Source organism: Zootermopsis nevadensis, unplaced genomic scaffold, assembly GCF_977971745.1.
Source record: "Zootermopsis nevadensis isolate Lab colony 2312 unplaced genomic scaffold, Znev_1.0 Znev_ptg000016l, whole genome shotgun sequence".
NCBI classification, from domain to species: Eukaryota; Metazoa; Arthropoda; class Insecta; order Blattodea; family Termopsidae; genus Zootermopsis; species Zootermopsis nevadensis.
This window is the reverse complement of record NW_028259148.1, coordinates 2,992,215-3,018,138: the sequence shown is the minus strand read 5'-3', so window position 1 is coordinate 3,018,138 and position 25,924 is coordinate 2,992,215. Positions and strand designations below refer to the sequence as shown.

The 25,924-nt window shown below is 37.4% G+C and overlaps 1 protein-coding gene across 1 annotated transcript; it reads right to left on the bottom strand.

The window, feature by feature from the left end:
* Positions 1 to 14,824: 14,824 nt before the first annotated feature.
* Positions 14,825 to 25,090, bottom strand: LOC110834399 (uncharacterized). Its single transcript, XM_087349397.1, has 2 exons — positions 24,704 to 25,090; positions 14,825 to 16,736 (listed from the first exon to the last, which is right to left on the bottom strand). Exon 2 carries the CDS (start codon positions 15,436 to 15,438, stop codon positions 15,100 to 15,102), a length of 339 nt encoding a protein of 112 aa, XP_087205523.1. The 5' UTR covers positions 15,439 to 16,736; positions 24,704 to 25,090; the 3' UTR covers positions 14,825 to 15,099.
* Positions 25,091 to 25,924: the final 834 nt, after the last annotated feature.

The window sequence follows — 25,924 nt, the reverse complement described above, 5'->3', positions numbered from 1 at the left end:
TTTCTGTTTTTAAATGGTTAAACAAATTATGGCTCTAATTATCTACACATATTATCAATAAGCTCATCTTAAATGCTGGTACAGTTCCGTTAGTATCAATCAGATTACAATTCGTGCAGCGAGGTACATACAGTTTCAAAAGTTGGCATTACTCACAGTTGCTGATAACTGTATTTGATACGAGGGTAAAAGCCGAATTCCTAACCACACGACTCATAAATAGATTCCTTAAGATGGTATAAGGCCAATTGTTTGGACATGAACACCGAAATCCGTACAGACTTTTCAGATCAATACTTGGTCCAAGGCACTTAAATATTTCTCGACGTACTCTAACAATTCCAAATTCTATTACGCTTATTTCTAGCTTCGTTTTCAGTTCATTGTTCAAAACATTCTCATAACCGTTGCAAATGGCAAACTTCCAAATCCTCACAAGAAAATTTAATGATACATAAAACAGCAGCTTTATGAAATGCGCGCTGTTGCACGAGTTATTGTAAGTATGCCAAAGAGTGTGATTTGGAAAGTTTCTTGTGACAGGCCACGTGAAGCTTCCAGACCACAGAATCACAAGCTGCAATGAAACACATCAATGTTTCAGGCGAGTAAAAACCCTATTCAACACGAAAAATGACCCATTTCCACCAACGTTTACAGATTGTACGCTGTTGCTACAACATTTATAATCATTGTATTCGTCCAGCTATCCTCCCAGGAACGCAATTCGACATTTTCTTTCAAGTTCTGCCAAAATGTCTATACAGTGAGTCATGCTTTACATCAAGCCACTATGAGCGTTTTACTTATCAATCTTTTGCATAATAACTTAACAAATTTCGAAGCAATTCTGTGGTTTCTCAAACATAACCATGTTAAACTTTTTTTTGTTACATGTTTACCTGTAGAAATACATTAACATGTGACGTAATTATTTACTCTTTCTCGAAGTGAAACTATAATTAACAGTTTACTAAACTATGTGAATAATTAAGCCCAAATCTTCAATGTGTGTATTAAATTAAAACAGATCATGGTATTAACTATACAGCACCTACATTAGAGAGGCCATTAGTAGAAAATAAGTTCTTTGTACATACGTGTGTCTGTGAAACAGAATTTTGTACTTTAAAATAAAAGTACTATGGTTGGCGAAAATTTGCAGTTAGGATACGTTACGTATGGTTAGGTTAGGTTAGTTTGTTACGTTACGTTACGCTTTGTAAACCTTTGTCAAAAAATACTATATTAAAATTAAATTATTTGGTTATTCCGTCAAATCACAATGTATTTAAAATAAGATAATTAAAATAATTAAAATATCATTCCTTATAATATTATTTTAAATACTGCTTACGATTCTGCTGTTATTCTTGACAGGCATTATTCTAGAAAATATTACAAACAAAAAAACTTGAACCGTATTCAAAGTCAGGATAAAGATCCAGTATCAATCAAGCTGCTCTGATACTTTCCATAATCCTCCAAAGATAACGTTTTCAAGCGAAACGTTTCCTCTCAACAGCACGTAAGTCACTCAAGCAGTTATAATTCACCATGATACACAAATACATCGTAACAAATCATCGTAACAGAATGCGTAAACATACCCAAATTCCCTGCTTTTGACTTATGAAAACAATGGTTAATGTCAGTATTTTAGCCAAGATCCATAAGTAGTTTAATCTAGTTTGAAGCTACTTAAGTACCGAATCAGCAGCTTCAGAACGGCTGACATTTTTATCACAAGACGTCATACATCTGAAACTGGTTTATTTATGTAATAACGATGTTAGGATATTAGTAATTAGTGTAAAATGCTCGGTAAATACAAATTAATGAATCGCATTTTGTTTATTGTTAATTACTTTCACAGAATTTAACCGAATTTCCTTCAACACTTAACACGGAGTATGAAGAATACGCACCAGCATTATTGGTACAGCAAGCAAGAGTCAAACTATTCTTGCAACTTTCAAGCTTGGTAGTAAGAAGGAACTCATAAGCATCTTACAAGCTGTTTCTTCAGTTAAGAAGATTAAATTAGTCTCAGTGTAAACTGAAGTTTTCTTTTGTTGGTTCTCCCTCGGATTATACATTTAAAAGTCGATGAGGTTTACTATTCTTGTAAAAGTTTTAATGATTTATATATCTTCTTCTTTTACGTCTATGTTTGATTTCCAATTTCACGCAAAGTATTTTTCAAGTGATGGAAAGGAAGTTTCAGAAAGTTTCTATGTAAACGATGATATAGTTCACGATAATTTACTGTTACACTGAAGCAGATGCTAAGAACTACATACATGTATCTGGGTTAGGAAAAACACCTGAAAGTTTTAATAGAATTTAGAGTCAAATTAGGAAATTATAAAAAAAATTATGTTGTTATGTTTCGAATTCACTATTTCACACTCAGTAATACAAAAATATCACTTAAATGAATACAATTTCTTGAACGCAGTTCTAAAAAGTTAAAATACACACAAAAAAGTTTGATTTTGGTGCAGTTAGCATTCATAAATTATGGTTGACGACATTAATCGAGGGCTTGGAGTCACGTATTTCAACCATGATCAACGTTGCAGACCTTAAGCGTATGTATGTAAATGAACAGTAACACAGTATACTATCAACAGATTAATAATTTTTATAAATACTTTACCTCACTGCTTAATGTTAACAATTGTCATATCTAGCGAAATAAGATTCCTTAAATGCACTTCCTAAAAGTGACGTTTAACTGCGGACTGCTAGTAGCAATAGGCCTAAGACATCAATTCTTTAAGAATATTTTATAATTCAAATTAAAGTGTTAAGGTAGATAAACCCAGAGTATTAACGTATGGTAAAGGAGATTTAAAATATGATAATGTGTATTAAATTATATGATGTGAGAGTGGAATATAATTTTGAAATTTCCGATTACAGTCGATTTTGGTAGCTGACTAGTTAGTCAATTCAAATGTTTTCTACATCTCAGTTAAATCAGACAATGGTTTCACAGTGAAGGAGGAAAATAGAACCAAGGGAAGTGAAAAGAACAAGAAAAATCCACATTTTTTTGTTTTTCTTTCTTTCTTGTTTCCTACAGATAAAAAAATCGACCTACAGTTTGGTGCTAGAACGACGTAAGACCGGTGTTAGGTAGGAGACAAATTTAAATCGCTTCTAAGTCCGCAGCACAAAACAGAAAACTATTTCAAGATGGCTGTCTTCTGGTTGTACCAGAATATATACGTCGCTACAACCCAGAAGACATCCACCTTTGGACTCACTGCCGTGAAAACGTCAGATCCTACCTAGGAAAGTACGCGTTTCTCTTCAAGATTTGTCAATGTAGACTTACTTGGTTCTTGCATCCACGCCTTAGACTGTTCTCTGAATAGACTTGAAAATTAGTACGCTCAACAAGCGAGTTCGGAGATCACTGCAGTCAAGTCGATGGGTTCATTTTTATAAAGACAAAACATTTTAATGCTTTTATCTGAATATTTCTCATACGACATGACGAAGGAGTTATTCCGGATTGTAATTCCATGTAAATTTAAAAAAAAAAAAATTAAATACTCTGGAAGAAACCAGACTGTTACTTTCTTCAAATACTACGAGCGTTATAACCCATTTTACAATTCCACTCGGTGTTACCATCCAAAATTTTAACATCGGTATTTTTGAAGTAAAAATTTAGTCTTCGAATGAACCCTATAACGTCAGAAAATGAGATTATACTTTGCGAATTTTCCGCTATCTTCAGTAACAATTTCCTATAGAACTTTTAAACCTCCCTTCAATAGCATTACCTCTACTCCTAGCACATTCGACAATTTGAAAATGCGGTTTAAAAGCACGTCATAAACATTAGTTTCGGTGTCATCATTTTCACACCGAAATTCATGTTTTTTGCTTTCATGATAATTAAACAACTCACACACAGACAAATTATTTAACACAAATCGACGTTAATTATGTGTAACAGTTAAAATTTAAATAAAACTTACTGCTTTGTAGAATCAATTTAAAAAGTTCCCATAATTCACTAAAGCTCACATAAGTAGTCTTAAACAACTTGAACAGTGACTTACATAAAATTGTTCAACCATTTTAGTTTTCGTTTAGATCACATAATTTTTACGACAAATTTACACAAAAGCTTCTTTTGCTATATAGAGAAATATATTCGTCGGTAACACAACACACGATTTTACCGTCCGTATCCTAGCAGCTCGCTTCGAATTCGAATTTCTCGATATTTTCTCCAGAAACCTACACATTCCTTTTCTGAGAAAATCAGACTTTGTGTACTTCTGACAGAATTGATTGTGTTATAGTACGTAGTCAAAGGTTACTGACCACAGACAAATCTGACGTGACTTAGAGTTCTAGGTGAATGGCGAGAGACAACTAAAACAGACATCTTACAGGACGGAAATCAGGCTATATGATTATTCAGGATTAAGGAAAAAGAACTTTGCCTTATTATATAGTATTCTTACCAGTATTGTATTTATTTATATTATTTATTTAGTGTTCTGTCTGACGACAGGTCCATATGAACACGATCCTTCCATCCTTTTCTCGGACTGGGACCTGTTCATATACGTTCTTGGCAGATGATCCAGAAGTGGTTTGCCATTGCCTTCTTCTCTGTGTGAATGGAGTAATTGTTGGGATGCCACGGAGGAAAACTCCGTGTTGCCTAAACCACGGCCTTGCCCAACACAAGTTATAAATTCGGGCACCGCCGGGAATCGAACCCGAGACCCCAGGATTACAAGGCCAGCGTTCTAACCGCTAGACCACCTCATCTTATTATTATTTAGTGTTCTGTCTGACGACAGGTCCATATGAACAGGATCCTTCCATCCTTTTCTCGGACTGGGACCTGTTCATATACGTTCTTGGCAGATGATCCAGAAGTGGTTTGCCATTGCCTTCTTCTGTGTGTGAATGGAGTAATTGTTGGGATGCCACGGAGAAAAACTCCGTGTTGCCTAAACCACGGCCTTGCCCAACACAAGTTATAAATTCGGGCACCGCCGGCAATCGAACCCGAGACCCCAGGATTACAAGGCCAGCGATCTAACCGCTAGACCACCTCATCTTATTATTATTTAGTGTTCTGTCTGATGACAGGTCCATATGAACAGGATCATTCCATCCTTTTCTCGGACTGGGACCTGTTCATATACGTTCTTGGCAGATGATCCAGAAGTGGTTTGCCATTGCCTTCTTCTGTGTGTGAATGGAGTAATTGTTGGGATGCCACGGAGGAAAACTCCGTGTTGCCTAGACCACGGCCTTGCCCAACACAAGTTATAAATTCGGGCACCGCCGGCAATCGAACCCGAGACCCCAGGATTACAAGGCCAGCGTTCTAACCTCTAGACCACCGTGGCTATACCAGTATTGTAATCGGAAATAAATAATAAACCTTAGGGTCACTCATCTGTACACTGTCGGATTTATTGTCCTTAATAGTATTAAGTAAAGGTGAAGCTTCTTATTGTGAAATTTACTCGATTCTCCCGTTACCTTCATCCTTTTCGTTCTATGCATTCTAGTAAGTGCTTTGTTCCATCCATCTATTGTCTTCTTTAAGGCTAGCAGACCAAAGTTTCACATCCGTGTAAGACATAAGATAAATTTGTTTTATATTTAATCTTCAAGTTTGTAGACAGAACATGGTAAGACAAAGAATGTCAACTGAACAAAAGCTATACTACAGCTCAAAAAAAAAAAAGATGTATTTTCTTTGGTATTACGAATATCATGCAATGTACAATACGTAAGTGAAATCGGATACGACGTTTATAAAGACTATTGGAAATACGTTGTGTGTTTCTAGCGAGTAATGCCAGCATCTGAAAATTCCATCTAACTTAAACAAATAAGTCACTAAAATTTCTTTCTCTGATTCATTCAACAACTTTGAATTCTATTAATAATTTCTTTACTTCTCTGAAGCAAAAATTCCGCTTCTGAGAAAGTAAAATACACACTTTCTGGAAAGAAAACAAACGAGAAATTGTGTCCCTAGATTGTTTGTACGATCCAATGTGATACGGTTATTAAGTGCAAACTGGAATTAAGTGTTTATTTTATAACTTAAACTTCACAGAGACTTTATTCAGATAGGTATCCATTATTTCCAGTAAAATTGGTACAAGTTAACGAATTCCATGGTGCAGAATCATTCATGTAAATTTTATAATTACCTCAGATAGTCAACAAAGCTCCCAGAGCAAAGTCCCACCGCAGGTCCTCATCCCGATATGAATATCGTATGTGCGAGGCCCTTATAATATTAAATAGCATAACATTTGTTATTTGAAGGGTTAAATAACACCCCTCTGACCTTATAATCGCAATCAAAGGGCCGAGACACTCTTCACCTAATCGTTAAATATACATTTCTAAGTTTTTCAGGTTCTGACGGCGTCGATTATGAAATTGGCTGTCTTCTGTTGCGCGGAGGAATCTGACAGAAGTTAAACGACGTTTCAAAGGTGCTTGCTGCTTCCATCATGATGGCCCTAATGTTGGAGACACTAAGAGCGTCGGTAAACTTCCATTAAACTTCATGGTGCAACAACACAGAATAAAGTAATAATCATATTCGCCACCGTGAGACATTGAAATAAGTTTCTACACTACGTTGAACTAAAACATGACAGGCCTTGTACCACATTCCAATGACCCAGTTGGTACAATGACAAGGTAATATCATAAAATAATTCCAGCTAACGACCGCTCTAGAGGAAATTTATTATTGAAACAATCAGTATTTCTGTATTTGTAAATCTGAATTTAACACAACAAAAGTTCCACTTTTTACACAACCATGACCCAATAAAATCTGTAAATATTTGTATGTGACCAACCAAAGCCATGAGCTACTTAAAAAAACCGTATTGCACTGCTGTAGTTTCAGACAGAAATGAATTTACTGTGTGATCAAGGGAAGAAAAGAGCTTGAAACAAAGCAAATGTTAAAACAAACCAGTTTAAAACCCAACGATTCACTACAAGCTACAGAATAAACTATTGTCTATACATCCAGCTTTGTATAAACTACTGGTCTAGTTAGCGTATCTATCCTTTGTGTAAAGAACTTTTAAAGCCAAATTACGTTGCTTTGGATTGCACACTAAAGACTCAGGCACCAAAGTAAGATCTGAGTACTGATGAAGCGTGATTTATCCCTGATATTCGGAAAGTTTTAACCCGAGCCGAAAGTTCGGTTGTCTAGGCTCGGGTTTCCGGTGGTTACTGTTCGGTCCTTATAGACAAAAGCTACAACCGTTCACTATCAAGGTGTCATCCACCAGTCGACGTCACAGTAATATCGTTAAATAAACCAACAAACGTCAGAAATTAAAATGTAAAAAATATGATAAGTAAGCCCGTTTTCTCTTCCGTTACTTATAAAAGAGTTAACATATATATGAATATGGATGAATATAGAAAACAATATTCATCCATATTCATTAATGTTTCTTTGAATCATTTACTTCACAGACCGATGTAAACATCAAAAGCATCACTTCAAACAATAAAGTTGATCCATTATATGAAAATATCTGGACACGACCTCGAAAAAACTACAATACGAAAAAATTGTAAAAAAAATTGTAACAGTTTTAAATTTAATATAATTTTACACCTGATGATGGTTTAATAAAACCGAAACATGTTGTAACTGTTCCAATTGTAAATCGATTATTCGATATGGAACACAGAATGATATTTTAATTATTTTAATTATCTTATTTTAAATACATTGTGATTTGACGGAATAACCAAATAATTTAATTTTAATTTAATAAATCACAATATGACGCAACTACACTATCTTATATATTATTATTATTATTTAACAGTTTTATAAAAGGCCAGGACGATAAGAAACAGAAGCTTCAGACATAAATAAGGAAATCAAGATTTTCTGATTACGTAAGATACAGTGATAATTGTTAACGATAATTAAATTGGCGGTCTCCACAGCAAGGGGGCTATTTCGATTAATTTAAAGCATACAGAAGCAACATGGGAAATGAGAACCATCTCAGCATTTTTTCGTAATCTCAGGTGAAGTTCGAAGTTCGTCTAAATAGTCTTTAAGAACACAGTTTTTTTTTTTTTTTTTTTTTTACAAAAACACTTCACCATTACAAAGATAAATTGGTCAATCCTGTTTAAGGATATAATCGCTGTTTATTACGAGAATCATACAAAACCCATAAATAAATTCTGTGGGTAAAATATCCAAAGTTACTGAAAGTTAATGCCCGTGGTACATATAGTTACCATTCGTTTTTAAAGCCTTGATCCAGAATTTAACTGAAGTCTGAATTCTATAGTATCAGTACGATCCAAACACAAATGTTTGCATTACAGTCAAATACATACAGAAAATAATTCCCCTCCCTCTTATCTGCAGGGTAATTAAATCGAATGGCACATCCCTGCTCTGTATCTTCACAAAAACGTGCAATATTTCACAACTGTTGACATTTTTCTACGTTGGACAGCTGACTGGTTTGAAATTTATCTGATTTTCTGATTTCTGATTTTTCTGCCTAGTAGAACTCGTGACAGCTTAGTTAGCAACGGTTCGGAATGCAGCGCAGTTTATAAAGCAAACCAAAAGTCGTAAAACATGTTTTATGTACACCGAAACACATACATCGCGTCTTACCGCGTAATTATTGATTAGTCATCATCATCATCAGACTGTCACAGCCAACACGTTTAATTATTTTCCATTTCCTTACAGTTGTACTTCGATTTACCCTATTTATAACTTCCTGGCTCTACCGGTGAGAGTCAGTTTAAAACGTAAAAAGATGGGGTGATCTATAGCAGTGGTATTCAACCTGGGGTACGCGTACCCCCGGGGGTACGCGAAGATATCTTAGGGGGTACTTGAAATTTAAAAAATATATATATATTATTTTATAATAAACACTGAATAATCAGTAATGTAATTTATATAATTTATTTTAGATGTAGATTATATACTACGTATAACTTGAATTATACACCAACAACTTTGGGGGTACAAAGTTGAAGATAAATTATATCTGGGAGTACGCGAAGACATCTTAGGGGGTACGTGAAATTTTAAAAAAAAATTATGATAAACACTGAATAATCAATAATGTAATTTATTTAATTTATTTTAGATGTAGATTATATACTATGTATAACTTGAATTATACACCAACAACTTTGGGGGTACAAATTTGAAGAGAAATTATATCTGGGGGTACGCGAACAAAAAAAGTTTGAATACCACTGGTCTATAGTAATGACATGCACTTCAACCCCCCCCCCCAACACACACACACACAAAATGGGCCGATTAATACCTACAATACTAAAGTCAGTTATTGAATAAGCACACTGACAGAGGATGGACAGACATCTACAATCTTCATTTAACTTTACTTACACTAAAACTAAGTTTGAAATCAAAACCGTCATGGATGTTATTGTCGAAACTGTCTCTGTGAATTTGCCACCGTTAACAGGCTCATTTCCCAATCCCCAGATGGTACATCAGTGAACACGCAGCAGCGGTAAATCTCACATTCACTACCCTGAGAGCAAATCTGGGCCTTCAACGTCAGAAATCAGTGACTAACCACCTGAGCTACACAGCAACATTAAAATAACGAACCTGCGACAGAGGAGAATTTGCAAACAGATTGGTCCATGCCCTCTGATGTCTTTTTAGACCTGAGAGAATTAATCAGTCCAAAATCTTTAGATTCTTCGCCATTTGAAGTCATGAGGTCTTAAAAAGTGTAGAAATGACATTCCTACTAAACGAATATGCATTGTGGAATTCTAAATTATTTGTATTCACTTTAAAGACAAGCGATTGAAAACTAGGTTTACGTGGTTATTAACTCGTGTTCAGCGTGTGTGTATTTTTAAAACATTTTAAAACAGGGACAGCCCAGGGGCCTACATCATTTAATAGCTCAACTGGAATAACATGCAATAATTAATCTTCCTACTCAAAACAAGTTCAAACTTTCTATACGTGTTCAGTGACGGCCACAACGAGACATCATATATAATTCGGTGTTCGGGGAAGTTTATAAGATGTACTGAAATGTGGTTCAAGACGTATATAAGTGTAATGAGGCCATGTTTTAATAGTACGCCGTATTCTTTCAGACCCTGAAGTCACAACTGCGTAGGTCAGGATATTCATGGAGAATATGAAAATGGGAAAATATAGAGGACATTTATAAATGTAAGGAAATAATAATAATAATAAAATAAATAAATGAATGGATGAGGAAAAACTCAGTCCGAGAATAAAACCTGAAAACTTGCAAGTCTTTTATGTCGTGCCAGTCAACTGTAACGCTCAGGAAATCGTCACACAAGACGAACGGACTTCTCGACCACACAGCCCGTAAGGGATATCAGCATAAAACCCGCTCTATCGTCCTCTCAAAATAGTAGACCTGAGGATGTTCGTTTGCTTATTTACTAACCTGCACTTCTGTATGCTTATCTATTTCACTCGTATTAAACAAAATTCTCCCAAGCGTAAATCTTCGTAACGAAGATAAACATAGTAGACAATATCAAGTCTTGCAAACATTACAGGGGTTCTCAACACGCGGCCTGCGGACTGCATCCAGTCCTCAAATGTGGTCCTGTACTGACCGCGTAAGTTTTCTCTATAATAGTCATGTTCTGTAAATCTCAGTCATAAAATATTTTCACCTGATATCAGAAAACGCGTTTTGTTAACACCGTCAGTGCTTGGCATTTCCTGTAGCTGTGAGCAGCTGCTTGAGACATGAGGTAGGCTCAAAGTTATGTCGACGCTGGTCTTTGGGTTCAGACGCCTACAAACTGACGCGGAGTTACAACCCAGATGGGTAACATCGACAATTGTTCAACGTAACGAGGATCATCAAATCAAGAACTACGATCCGTCTTATTGATGGATGCTTGAGCAAGGGGATAGACAGACATGAATCATAACAACAGAAACTGAACTCGATATTGAAACACAAATTCGTCTTATTTATTTTTTATTATTTAGTGTTCTGTCTGACGACAGGTCCATATGAACAGGATCCTTCCATCCTTTTCTCGGACTGGGACCTGTTCATATACGTTCTTGGCAGATGATCCAGAAGTGGTTTGCCATTGCCTTCTTCTGTGTGTGAATGGAGTAATTGTTGGGATGCCACGGAGGAAAACTCCGTGTTGCCTAGACCACGGCCTTGCCCAACACAAGTTATAAATTCGGGCACCGCCGGGAATCGAACCCGAGACCCCAGGATTACAAGGCCAGCGTTCTAACCGCTAGACCACCGTGGCGGCTAAATTCGTCTAAATAACACTTAAATTCCTTGTTCTTACATTAAAAAAAAACCATATCGTACCTCACCTCGTTAATGTTATTTAAATGAATAATCTCTGTTCATTCTTAAGAATCATACAAAATCCATAAGCACTTTGTGTCATTTATTATTAAAGCAGACGACACACACAGTTAGCACCTGACTTTAAATGTCGAAGCCTCGCTGTAGAATTTACGAATAACCCACAAAAATTCCGAACACTAAGAACTGTCCTCAAGTTTACTGCCAACTTCTCAGCAGTTGAAACACCGTCGCTAAATAACCTATGATTCACGTGTCTCGGTGTTATGAGAAGTTCGGACAAATGGCAGCAGTGATGAATTGTTCCTTGCTGGTGGCAGGGAATTCCCCTTTCCCCAGTACGCATTCCTATTTGTGTTCGATCCTCCTTACCAGCATCAGGCTGGCTCACAGCCTGAGTCACTGAAACATACCATACGGTATGGAACAGCTTCCTGGTACAGCCCACACTAACTTCGGAAATTTTGCGACGGAAACCTCTTCGAAACTGAACATAAAATTGTTCCACTGCGTGGTGAATACATATGGAATAGTGGAGGTCAAACTCCACTCATTCTCTCGTCACAAAATGGAGGACCACGTTCCAGTGGCTTTCTCGCATGGGGAAACTGGGTCGATCTAGTAGCGATGGATCCAAGCTACATTTGCCAAGCATAAATTTCGTCCCATGACCAACCGGTGACTCTCACAAACCTCAAACATCTTCCCTGTCCCAGCTACTGTGTTTCAAATAAATTAATTCACTCCGTGAAGACTGAATCTCCACATAATGATACAGTCCTGTGACATCGGCGTCTCTACGGGCGCTGAAATGAATTCTCGCGAGACCCAACACTGACCCTCGTGAGCCAACGTGTTAGAAACAGTGGCACAGAGAACAGATTCCCATGCACTCCTAACTATTCAGTCTATATTACTCTTTTTGGATGAAATATCACGGCTCACATTCAAAGAGAATTAAATTAAAGCCTTCCGTATTTTAATAACTATATACACAGGGTGTTCCAAAAAATATCTACACACATTATAACAAGGGGGCCACTTGTCAGTCAGTCCCTCGCCGCTAACAACTGTGCCACGAAGCTAACGGTGGTCATTTTGAACACGTACACAAAATTTCTTAATATATTAAGCGCCGATTCCGATGTACGTAAAGGTTTAGTCATATTTTTGGGACACTCTATACAAACCAATAAACAAGCAGAATACGAAAGTTTAAAATTTATCCTGATTTCGGTTCAAAAATTAAAACTTTTGGCCACAACGCTCAACTCTATGTTGGTGGGTATAATATTTGAGAGATTACTTAGCGTGAAATGGAACACGCGAGTTGTTCACATGGAAGGAAGAGGCAGTGACCAATTTCAGAAACATCCCCCGTGTATTCACATGACAGGGCGAAAAATATCAGCGAAACACCTCGACAAGCACAACCACCTTCAACCCAAAATTTCCATCCTTGAACATTGCCGCTCGCCTTCGCCCTGTAGGGTTTACCCTCCATAGCCCGGGTGGAACTGTTAAGCGCTTTAACAATCTATAATTTTTCCAACAAATGTAATCATGGGTTTCCTATGATTCTCACTGTTAACAGTGATTACTTCCTTAAACAACATTAAACAGTCAATCTTTGCAACGGTGAAGTGTTGTGTTTTCTTCGCGGTACGGACTAAATTCTTAAATATTGTTTAGACGAGCTTGGGCCGTACAAATTCCTCTTTTGTCCGCCGGACCGCTGGCTAGTAGTCAGTGCGCACCCGGAAGGTCCTGCGACCGGCCATCTCGACACAGGTTTTCCTTGGTTTTCCTCTGTCTTCAAGCAAATGCTGAGATGGTTCCCAAGTTCCAAGTTGCCACTGCAAGCTTCTCATGCAGCCCTCCCGATTTAAATTAATCAAAATTTACCCCCCCCCCCTCCCCTCAGTAGGAACTTCTAAATTATGTCCTAAACTTCCAAATTAATAGCCTCAGCTTTCGCTAATACAAAATTTCAAAATTCCGCCTCTTATGCCAATCATCACACTAACGCCTTCACTCTTACTTTATCCTTAACAGAAAGACGAGCGGGCATTGCCTGGGGACCTTCTAGTTATAAGATGCTCTTTCTCCCTCCCAGATATCGAAGTGTCTCTCACTTCTCCCCCACCAATTTCCTCTTTCTCTCTCTTCTCTTTTGGGCTTCAAATGGTTAATAAGTTTTCAATCACATTCGTAAGATGTATTTATGTCGGGGTACCTCGACGACAACAGACTACCTCGAAGGCTATTGCTCTCTAGTATAGACACTGCGAATTTGACATGAGTCAGTGATGTCTGTGGCTTTCAGCTTGATATTTATACTACTTTAGTGTTTAGATTCCTTCTGGTGCGCCCACACGTAACCACTGTTTCGCATGCCCCTGCTGTTTAACATCTACTGTGCTGCCACCAAGTTTACATACGTTGGCGATAAATCACGGGCCGTTCCACAGTAATACGGCACTGATCATGGCCTATTTTAAGATAGTATTTGTCTCGGCAAAGATCAAGGGTGTGAATTTTGAACTAAAAATTCCGAATAATTCAGTTTCAGAATGTTTCTTGTAGTTTCACAGTCCTAATAGTTCAAGTTTATTTAGTGCATTTACATGTGTACTGCTGATATTAACCTTTTATAGGCTAAACTTTCACTAGAAAATGTTTATCTATTAGGAAGTTTCCATAAAAGCACTTCCTTAAAATGATAGTATAAAAAATAAGGTTATTTAATATGCATCTGATGCGACGAACAACGTTAAGAAATTCGACAGAGTTTCCGAGGTCCTTGGTGCTACACTGGTAAACCTCTGCATGAAGTGCCACAGCTTCGAATCTAGTTTGTGATTGAATACTCGTATTTTGAGTGCGTTCGTCATCTGTTATCATAAAATCTTTCAGTCACCCCCAAGCCATTTGATGTTTACGACACACACCACCATACGGCGCCACTGTCGTAAATAACAGAAAAATGTATGACGTCATAACCTCTCATCTTGAGAACCTGAAGTTAACATTCTATAGCCGAAGGAAAACTAGGGGAGGAGATAAAGTTGAGAAGCAGTGAGAGACACTACATTCAATAGGGGAAATAGTTGTTCAGCTATAAAGGTTCCCAGGCACTGCCCACTCGTCCTCTTAGTAAAGAACGTAACACAAAGATCACAATTTTAATGCTGTTTAATGAAATAATCGTCGTTTATTCTGGGAATCATACGAACCCCTTAAATAAAGAGTTGAACATTGTTAAAACAAGCGGTACATACAGTTGCCATTGAGTTTTAAAGGGTTTTAGAACACGAATTTTTTAAACATCCATCAAATGTTCTATTACAGTTAATGAGGTTTCTTCTTATCATGGATGTAGAATATTAATATGACAGGCGCGTAGTTACAAAAATTAAACAGTTGTGTGATACAAAAATATAAGCAATTTCTTATTTAAGTCCGTACTCCGTACCGCAAAGAAAACACAACACTTGAAGATTACAAATATCAATTGGTTAATGCTGTTTACAGTGGGAATCATACGAATCCCATAAATGCACTCTGTGGACAAGATTCAGACTCGACATGCAACAGTTAAAACAAGTTCTAACAAAACCCTGACCAACTACGTAGACCTATGCATCAACAAGTCCCTGGATAAGTAATTAATTCATTTTTAATACGTCTCACTCACCAGTTCCGCAGACCGAAGCTGTGACTCGTAAATGCTGAAATGAGTTGTGATTTGTAAAGGATATGGATTAGTGATCATCTTGAGGCACCAGTTGCGTGGTCTTGTGTTCTGATCCAGATATTTCAGGGCGACTGGAATGAATCCCGGATACAGCAAATCTTCTTCCTCCTCTTCATCATCATCGTCATCATCATCATCATCATCGTCGTCATCTTCTAAGTCAGACAGGGCAGCCACATCTGACTCAGATCCCTGGACGGGATCTGAACCCACCACCTGCTCCAAATGGTACTGGTGAGGTTGGCAGTAGTGCAGAGACATGGTGTTTTTTTCTTGACGGTTGCTATGAAAATTTGACCATATTTCTGTTCCGATAAATTTATTTCCTTTGTTGTCTGGATTTGAAACAGAATAGTCGTTACTGCATGACACTGAAATGGTTGACGTAATAGTTCGATTTCTTCAATCGATATATATTTTTTTTTTAGATCTGTCTACGTTAAGGGCTCTCTGGACAGTTTAATAATATTAATTTTAATACACTGCAATATTTATCAACTATCTGTTTCCTCAACACTAAAGAGTTCTAATATGTCATTTATTTAATATTTGAAGTTTGAGAATTAGTCAAAATATATAGTAAACGACAGAGTGGTCTCCACAATCACATTCAATTTGTTGGTTTTTTTCCACCAAATAACGAAGAAACTAGTCTCATAAGTTTAATTGCATATATAAGATTAATTAATATATTTTATTGTAATATATTAATATTATATTACGACAGTTCTTAGGTTAAAAATTCGGCGAAATTATCTTGTCAGTACAAACTTCTGTGTGAACTACGGAATAAATTCTATTTAAATTTTAATTCACTTCTAACAATAACAAGAAACTTTATCACTTTTGTAACATTTTTAAAATTCAGATAATTTATTCAGGGCATTTATGCCTCTCCTTTCTCTGTGTTTATTATACGTATAATATTAAAAAAATGTCCTCTTTAAATCCCGTTGTTTAACCTTCACAAAACTTATTGCTGTAAAAATATATTTTCCGTCACTCACTAAACACACTTTTCATTTCTTTCTTCAACTCAGAACATTCACACGACTCGTTTCTATTTATTTTCGTCGCTAAACTACAGCCACTGTTGGCGGTTTTAAAATCTTACTTAATAAACAAACACAAACTTCAACACCCACCTCTTCTCAAAAAGCCCCAAAGACATCTTAAGATATATAATATTTCCTTTTCTTAACGATTCATATATTTATTTAAGATTTTGAAAACGATATGTCCCTTTGATACTCTAATATTACTATAATATTTATATTAAATCGATAGCAGTTGCGTCAAACGATTTTCCACTTGTCACTATTTCTTCCTTGTTTCTTTTTGTTCATGTCCACCGACAGAGGAGGGTGTTTCGAAGCGACGCGCGAATCTGACGGCGCTCAAGATCAAACTCACCCAAACTCGTGCGTCCGAGCGTCCGATCGACAGACAGACAGACGCTCTGCTTAGCGCGCCAGCGCGTCTACGTAGCGACGCATGGCGGGAGACGCAGTACTTAAAGTGCGTCCACCAACAGCCAGCAAAGGGGCCACAAGCATGCGCTATAATAGAAGCCAGTGATAGCGCCTTAGTAATATATTCTTATACAGCATCTCTCTATGAAAATATTTTTAAAAAAAATCTTCAACGCCTCGCATAATGATCAAATACGAAATTATGTGGAAAAGCGTACAATTTTTATACCTGTAATGTATGTTCTATTCTTCGATAAGAGTCATGTTTCAAAGACATAAAACATATAAGTTCAGTTTTTATGGCGTAAAATATATTATAAACACATCGCCCTATCCTTAGGCAACCCAACCAGCACTTTCACGAATGGCTACCTACAGTCATGGGCAGTGGAGCCGAAAATGACCCCAGAGATCCAACACATCTTCATATCACAGCGAATAATTCCTGAAAATGTTTAAATATTACTGCTAACGAAATTGAAATTATCTCAAAAGTAAATTATTAACTAGTCAAACTGTATAATATTGGTTTGATGTTTAAATATTATGTAAAATAAATGGCATTTCGATTTAACAGGGATTACAGCCAAACGCGGCATATACTCGTATTAAACAAAAATAAACAAGTGAAAAATGTTCACAGTAATATTTGTACTTTGTAGCACATAAGGTTGCAAAACACCAGGAAATATATTCAATTAAAACTAACCAAAATATAAGTCGTATGTTATTGAATATATATATTAAAGTTATTATAGTGAAATAAATACAAAACGCTGTTCCCCAAAACGTTTTCAAATTTAACAGAAAACAAGAGACCATTTTTAAAAGTAAATTAGGAACATTTAAATAAAAAACTTAATCCTTCAATGTACGCTCCGTATTCACTTTCGCGATAATTTAACAATTTTATCAGGATCGTCTAGAATATTTGACTCAACACCTCAACACTTTCATGAAGTGATATGTTATAAATTCTTATTAGTTTTAACCATTTTAAGTGGATCCCCCGTGGCAACAGCACGGCGAGTGTTAATATTCCGCGTATAGGAAATGGTCAACGGATATAGAGAGGACAGCCGACAATGGGTGGTGTGGCACCTGGGCGCGGGTGGGTTAAAGTGGGAATTAAAAAGTCTGTAATAAAAGAGCATGATACGAAATATTATGTAGGGCCTCGAAAGTGTGGGTCCTTGTAAACACTGTAATGAACCTTCGGGTCTCATTAAAAGAAAAGAGTTTCTCAAGAAAGGTTCTTCTCCGTTCTTACTAATTTTGTTAACACAAAAAGATATCATGAATAATACATGATAGTTATTTTTTGAGGTTGTTATGTAAAATTATGTAAATTTTCTTCTTAATGTTCTACCTTGTTCTATTAATATTTTGTTAGTGAGAATGTCTTAATTGGCTCAGCGGAAACATTAACCTGCTACATAAAATTGAGCGGAGAGAAGAATCTCGCCTATGCACACACGCGGTTCTCAGAATTAATTTACTCTTTAGCAAGACGTGTTTCATCGTAGAAACGAAAGTTAATTGACAAAGAGAACAGAGTGTAAGTTGCAATGATCATTTCGAGGCTCAAGACTGATTGGTTACCTTCTTATGCGGGATATTCACAGAGGAAACCAATTCCAATAAATCGGTTTTATAAAACTGAAGACACGTGGTTTAATCGAAAATGATGACTTTTTTTTTCAATCTACAAATTATGCACAGAGTCTCATAAAACAACGGAATATTTTTAGATTAAATCAAAGTCTCCAGTTTCATGAAACCGATTGCACGAAACTGGTTTTTTCAGTTTGTATGTCCCGTCCTGCAGTCTTCGGTGTTCAACTTGAAGATTTGTAAACAAGGCGATTGACAAATGTGTCCAAAATGCGATCTTATTAAACAGCGCGAACTGCAAAGTGTGTGTAGAGATCAATAAACACTTTTGAAGTAAAACTCCACAGTCTCCATTATCAGAAGACAGCCATCTTCATACTCATCGCCGTGAGAACCTCATATCTCACCCAACGCAAACACGACTGTTTTATTTATATTCTGAGACGTTTTTCTTACCACTACACAGAGTCTCTTGGAGTAACGATGTTTATTTTAAGACCTGCCAAATTTCGTCTAAAATTTGGTGCAAGTCGCTTCTGTTCTGTTTCAGGACCGCTAGTTGTGGGCTGTGTCCCGGCTACGGCGGGGACAACCTGTTGCAGTACGTCACGGATGACAGAGACTCGTTGCCAAGGTCAGGGTTATGTTAGTCCAACAGACGTCAGCACGTCTGTCTCATGTTAAAGACGTAGATCGGCAAATCCCGTCTCTCCCTCGACTGAACTCATCTCCAGAGACAGGATTGTCGCCTCTTATTCTGAAGGCTGAGGTTTACTGACTGACACTCGCTCTCTACGAGGGTACAGAGAGCTACAACGAATTCGTCTCATCTGAGAAGCAAATTTTGGTGGGATGGGAATCATATCCTGGGGGGGGGAAGATCAGAAATGAAGTACCTTATTGGGTTATTTGTTTCTGAAATTATTTACGTTTTTCCACGCATTGATAACTTCTGAACTTACCTTTAAATGCTGTTACTAAAAACTTTTCGCATTACGATGTTCTTCTGGATTTTGACGCCGTGTAGACTCCTCTGAGAGACGTACCGTCTCCATCTTCAACCTTAAAGATTTAGACAGTATGCTTATCCGAAACGCGGACCCAGAACGAAAACATCATCCTTCGCGCAGTTAAAAAACTTCAATCTCATAAATTAGTAAGCCATTTAAATCTGTGGTAAGAGAGCATAAATATCGCATAATCACATCCGAGTCCTGAGATAAATTGGAAAAATAAAGATTGCATTTCATTGAATTTTACTTTAGATAGTATTAATACAAGAATTAAATATTATTAAGCGCGCGTTTCTAAGTTTACAGGCCTATAACTAATAGTACGTGAAAAGAATTTAAATGCTTTGTAAACTCCATATTCCTTGTCTTTATAAATATTATTCTTTGTGTGAAATTAATTTGCGGGCTGTATTAGGAAGTGAGGCAGACCTTGGCCTGCCACCAGTAATTTACATTAAACACACGCCTACCTACTTAGCTGACTCCCGTAAACAGAGGTTGACAGGAACATCGTGAGATCAACGGCAAAAACATGGCAGGCCTTGGCTTAATATTTCGCAAGCAGAAATAAAATGTCTGCTTCATGAAAGTCGTTCCTCTACCCGCATATTTTATATGGATCTTTACGATATTTGTGGGAGCATTTCTGCTCAGAATTCTGTTCCCTAGACGTCTGAAAACATTATCTATTCCAGTCTTGTACGTGCATTAAAACCTGATAAACCATACTTCTCCGCTCGACAGACTCCGAAACAAAAAGATGAACGAAAATTCAGATAAACACAAAGCAACTCCCCGCAGACCGACGAAGTTCGACCGACAGCAGTCTTCTGCAAAGCTACTAGCCAAATAAGAGGAAATACGAGAATGGTTTGAATTGTCTTCTTTACTCGTCGCTGATTAATCATTCTGGCCTGCTAAGATTCACAGTTACTTCTGAAACAATCGTTCAGTTCTGAAACTGAAAACTTCCTAATATTCTAATATTCTGAAATTGGGACTGACGTTAAAACTCGAATGACAAAGTAACTTATACATTAATTTGAGAGCATCGGAAAAGAAAAAATGTTATGCTTCGACACTGATTGGATTAAACTAACTAAAATAAGTATAAAATTACGGACATCTGTTTCCTGTTTCAGCGAATGAGATTCAGAAAACCGAATAAAGCCGTTTAATAACCATCTGCATTCAAAACATTTTTGATTCTTTTGTCAGGCGATGCCATAGCTCAGGCGGTAAGGAGCTCATTTATCACGGCGGGGGCCCTGATTCGCTCGTAGTTCAGTCCATGTGGACGGAGAGGCGTCCTTCGATTTTCACAGTCACGTCGCGAAGCAGCGATAACAACTGTATCAAAGCAGGTCAGTTCAAGATTTCCGCACGCTGCTCACGAAATACGTAGTTTGGTTTATTTTATGTTAGAACTGATTTATTTACGTGCGGGCCGAGCAATTTATCAATTACAGAACGCGTCAGTCCACGTGTTAAGTCGATGCATGCAAAAATACTCCATGGGAATCCCTGCGACATAGCAGCAGATAATTGCGTGATTAGGTGCGTGAATCTGTATTCTTTGCCAAAAATTATATCAACGTAAAGAAGAGTGCGATTGGCAAGGCATGCAGCACGCATAGGAGATACGAGAAATCGTATACAATTTCATTCAGAAACCCTGAAGGGACGAGATCACTTGGGATAAATGAACTGGAATATAATTACAATAATAATCAAACGTGAGGTGGATAAAATTATGGGTCTCGCATGATTTTCGGAATAAACAGCGATTATCTACCTCAACAGCATCAAAACATTGATCTTTGTGATAAAACGTAGTCCTTTCTTTATAATTTTTGGTAAAGTTTTTATTCTGGTCTACGAGGCATTAAGCGTAAATCAGTTTTAATACGTCTTTTTATTACAGCCTTCTTAACGCTTTACGCTTTCTTTGTGGTGCGAACAGAATGTTTAAATAGTCGCATTACTTACATGGGGCTTCGGTCTCAGACGGTTAAAACAAGTTAAACTTTATTCCAATTCAAAATGTTTCAAAGACTCGCAGAGAACGTTTTACATTTAAGTATACAATGAAGCGAACAATCACTCTAATCTGACGACATGCTCCAGCAACCATAATTTTCTCTATTCCGTCCAGAATAAGGCTGGGGCAGTAGCAACTTCTTCGCAACTAACTCCTCAGTCCTTTCCAATGCGACTATCAAGCCAATTATTATTCCAGCGAAGGCTTAAAAGCCTGTCTACTGGACTAAATCCACGCAGCAAAGACTTTCTTCACAACACAACAGTACCCTCGTCTGATCAAGAAATTCCCTGCCCTTTATAAAACCCTAAGGATCACTACCGTTTTCACAGAGCCCATCATCATGAGCCAGCTTAATCTAGTTAACAATCTCCAGACTTATTTCGCTAAAATATATTTTAATATTATCCTTCCATCTACGACTAGATCTTCTGAGTGGTCTCTTACTTTCAGGCCCTCCAACCAACATTTCATACACGCTTGTCGTCCTAGATGTAATCATCCTAATAATATTTGGTGAATCTTCTCATTATGAAATCTTCTCCACCAAACCTGTCACTTAATCCCACGTAAATACTAGCATTTTCCTAATCACAGTGAACTCAGAGACAATTTATGTTCTTCCCTTAATGTAAAAGACGATATATCACACCCGTACAAATCAACAGGTAAAATCATAGATTTATAAGTCATGAGAAATCCACCCCCGCCAGCCAAAGTCCTGCTGCCGCTCTACGAGTTTTGAATACGTGAAGATCTGAAATTTACAATTGGAACCGCGAAACAGAACAGCCTTTTCCTTCATGTGCCAACCATGACGACATTATATAAAAATTTTCACACTAGACAGTGCAATAGAAAATCGACGCAAGTCTGCTTGCACAGTATATTTAAAAAGGACTGTCCAGTGACCCTCCAATCACTGTGCAAACCTTCAAAACCATTCCTACTCTACCAATTACAAATGCGCAAACCAGAGAGTGCAATTAATTCTGGACGTATTCCTTTAAAGCCGAGAGAGAGAGAGAGAGAGAGAGAAAGAGGAAATTGGTGGGGGAGAAGTGAGAGACACTTCGATTTCGGGGGAGCGGGGACATCTTATAGTTAGAAGGTCCCAAGCAATGCCCGCTCGTCCTTTTGGTAAGGACAGAATTTGAGTGAAATCGTTAGAACGATAATTAGTGACAGTTTGCTAGCAGAGACGACGAAATTTTGATTTTCTTGTTACAGAACGCTGAATCTACAATTTCGAAAGTCACGTGAGTAATTAATTTATCGGCATCCGCTATAAGGGGGGAGGGGTCAATTTTGACTAGGCTCGTCTAAATAATATTTAAAAATTCAGTCCGTACCGCAAAGAAAACACAGCACTTCACCGTTACAAAAATCAAACTGGTAAACGCTGTTTACAGTAAGAATTATACTGAAACCCGTGAACATTTCTCTGTCAACCAAACTATTTTTCTTAGCAATTATATCTTTGGACAAAACTCTGTCCTCCACTACACTTTCTGATCTGATCGACCTAATAACGACGTTAAATACCTCACGCACTAACCTTAATTATAGCTACCACGAATCGCTTGCGATACGAATAGGATGGCTGGGGCAGGTTGAATATTTGACAGAATATAATGACATAATGACGCCAGTGCCTGCGACCTGGAAGCAGCTGGCAGGGTAAAGGAGGTACTTGCAGTATTTATCACAGGACGCGCAGCCCTGTTTGTTATGGACACACGGCCGACAGAGTCTGTTGACTCCAATTACATCCCCTCGCCCCTCTCTACGACCCGGTAAACCAGCGTTTCGAATACTCAATCATTAGCTAACAGCACGCGATCTCGTTTGTTTAACAGCGTAAATTTCAGTTCGTGTAAATTTGGGAACAACCATACTGCAGTTAAATCCTACTTCGTTGTCTGACCGCTGTTCACTCAATTAAAATCAACGCGCAAACTTTCCCTTTCAAAAAATTAAGTTCCCTTTACAGCTGTGCAGTCAGTATTTTGTGCGTAACACAATCAGTCGCAAAGGTAAACTAACAAGGTTATCGGGAGTGGGGCCTGAATACAAATTGCTAATACTGTGATAATCATTTATAACGCGTTTAAAAGCAAACAACGAACATTCCATAAGACTTGAGCTTTACAGGGCGATATGAGCCTACACGTACGAAAATATTTCACGGCGAAACAAAGGAGATTATCGATAAGAAATATTCTAACTCCATTACGATTTCAGCCTGGTCATTTGCGTACGAGTCTAGCAAATTAATTCGTAATTCCATTATGTTGTCAGATTACAAATTTATATTGGCTAAATATGACATTAAAACACAAGATTAGTACCCCTAGAAACACGTAAAATACGTAGGTTTTATAACTTCGACAAATTGTCTACCCGTTGAAAACATATATTAACAGTATTAATTCAGAATATGCACCCGGAAATGTTTTCTCGTATTCAAACTAAATTCTATTTGATAAGTATCAGCTTCACAACATAATACATTATTACCCATATGATGTCATTAAATAATTTCATCATTAGTTTGGACATGCAAATTGCATGAAATTTTCCGACATTCTCACGTTCCCAAAATTATTTAATTGTATTACTCAACTGTAATAGAGTGTCTGTACACGTATATCGAATATTAATATTATAGTTTTACATCAAACGCAGAACAGACCACCACAACCAATAACTATTATTCTCACACTGAATTTTATGAATAAAACCTATCCAACTGATCACCTAATATTATTATATTGAATAAAAAGAATTGTTTCTAAATTCAACATTGAAACTTTCATTAACTTCACTGGTAAACGGAACGTATCTTTATTGATATCAACTGTGTCTTTCTTATGGACGTGCAGTTAAAATACACGTGACTTATCATAACCTCCTCCTTGCCACAGTTCTTGAAAGAGAAGGGTACAGTTCCGCACATATGTCAATTTTGTTTTGTGAAATACTTAAGATAATATATAATACTTCCGTGACGAGTACGGCAGGCCTCACGAGACAGCAAAATATCATACCTTGGACCTAATTTACGGTCTTCATCTATGACCGGAACTTGGCTCGTCTTTGAATCAAGGTCATTTATCAGACATTTTGTATCACTCCGCCTCCTGGACGCCAATGCTGAACGCTATCAACTGATCTCATTAAAATCTTTAATATTTAATTCTGAAGTTTGCTGAACTTAAGAATAACACACAAAATACTTCTCCAGATTATATCAAATAAAATTATCTCTCTGTGCTACTGATCTTCGTAAGTTGTATGACATCGATTCCATTGTCATTTTATAAGGTTATAAGTTGGACATATTGCGAGTCACGTAAACAAGTTACAACTTGCAGTCGGCTTACCTTAAGACACGTGTAACTGCTGATCGGAACTGTTGGTTGCATTTCCAGCGTTCCCAAGTGAAATAAACACACTAATCCACACAAACACTGCACTATATAGTTGAATATTCCGACATTGCACACACGAGACACTTCTACTCACAAGACAAACATTTCTTTGTAGGCAAGTTACTGCCGGCTCATCGCACAACTCCGCAGCAGTGCGGCAGCACTGTACCAATGCGCACAGTGACAAAAGAAAATCGCTCACCGCAAGACTGATTTATGTAATAAATTACTGCACAAACAAAGGAATTAAAGGATTTTGAATATGTTATTGCTCAGGAAAATTGAATAAAATGAGTCAGAAGAACACTAAGGTCTACAATCAGAGATGTGGTAGGCAAAGTGGCTTACTACACCGTTTTGGTAGTTCTGACAGACGATCCTTTGGCTCGTACTTTCAAACGGTTGTCTCCTGAAAACATCAACAGGATGCAATGAAGGCCAGTGGTCAACATCATTGCCCTACACCCGAAAAAATGTTATTTTATGAAATATAAAAGGATTATTTAAACTCTGGAACCTATTAAGTAAACCCAGTACAGTTTCACAGTTCATTATCTAGTCTGCATATGCATAAAAGTAGGATCAAGGATCATTGTTCTCGCGTGCGGTCATTCAGTGGAACAGCCATGAAACAAATGACTGATTAGAAGCGGGACTAAAAATGGCCGTATTTGAAGGAACGCAAGTGAACATAATTATCAAGCATAAATGTCATACGTAGCATACAATAAGTAATGGAATCGTTGAACTGGGGTACTGATAAATGCAGGGATGGAAATGTTGACAGGAAAGAGCAAAGCGTGAAATTTATCGTGCAGCAAACCGCTATGTGGTGTCGAGAGATAAACAGCAGTGGGAGATACCGGGATAGCTGACAGCAAACTGCAGAACTTACAGGCCACCTGTTGGAGCGTCGCCATGGCAACTGGGTAAATGGATATGTGGATGTTGGGAAGGAAGCTTTGTAACTGGATAAGTAGTTGAAGAACTGGTGTGTGTGTGGGGGAAGACTAAAACATTTTAGCCCTGAAGATGGAGGCAAAGTGTCCCTCCGAAACGTTTGTATATACCAACAGTCCACGCGGTGTTACAACCCAGAAGACGAATGACAGTGGAGTAGTGGATGAATTTCTATGATCATATGAAATGGAGAAATGAATGTAAACAGAAATT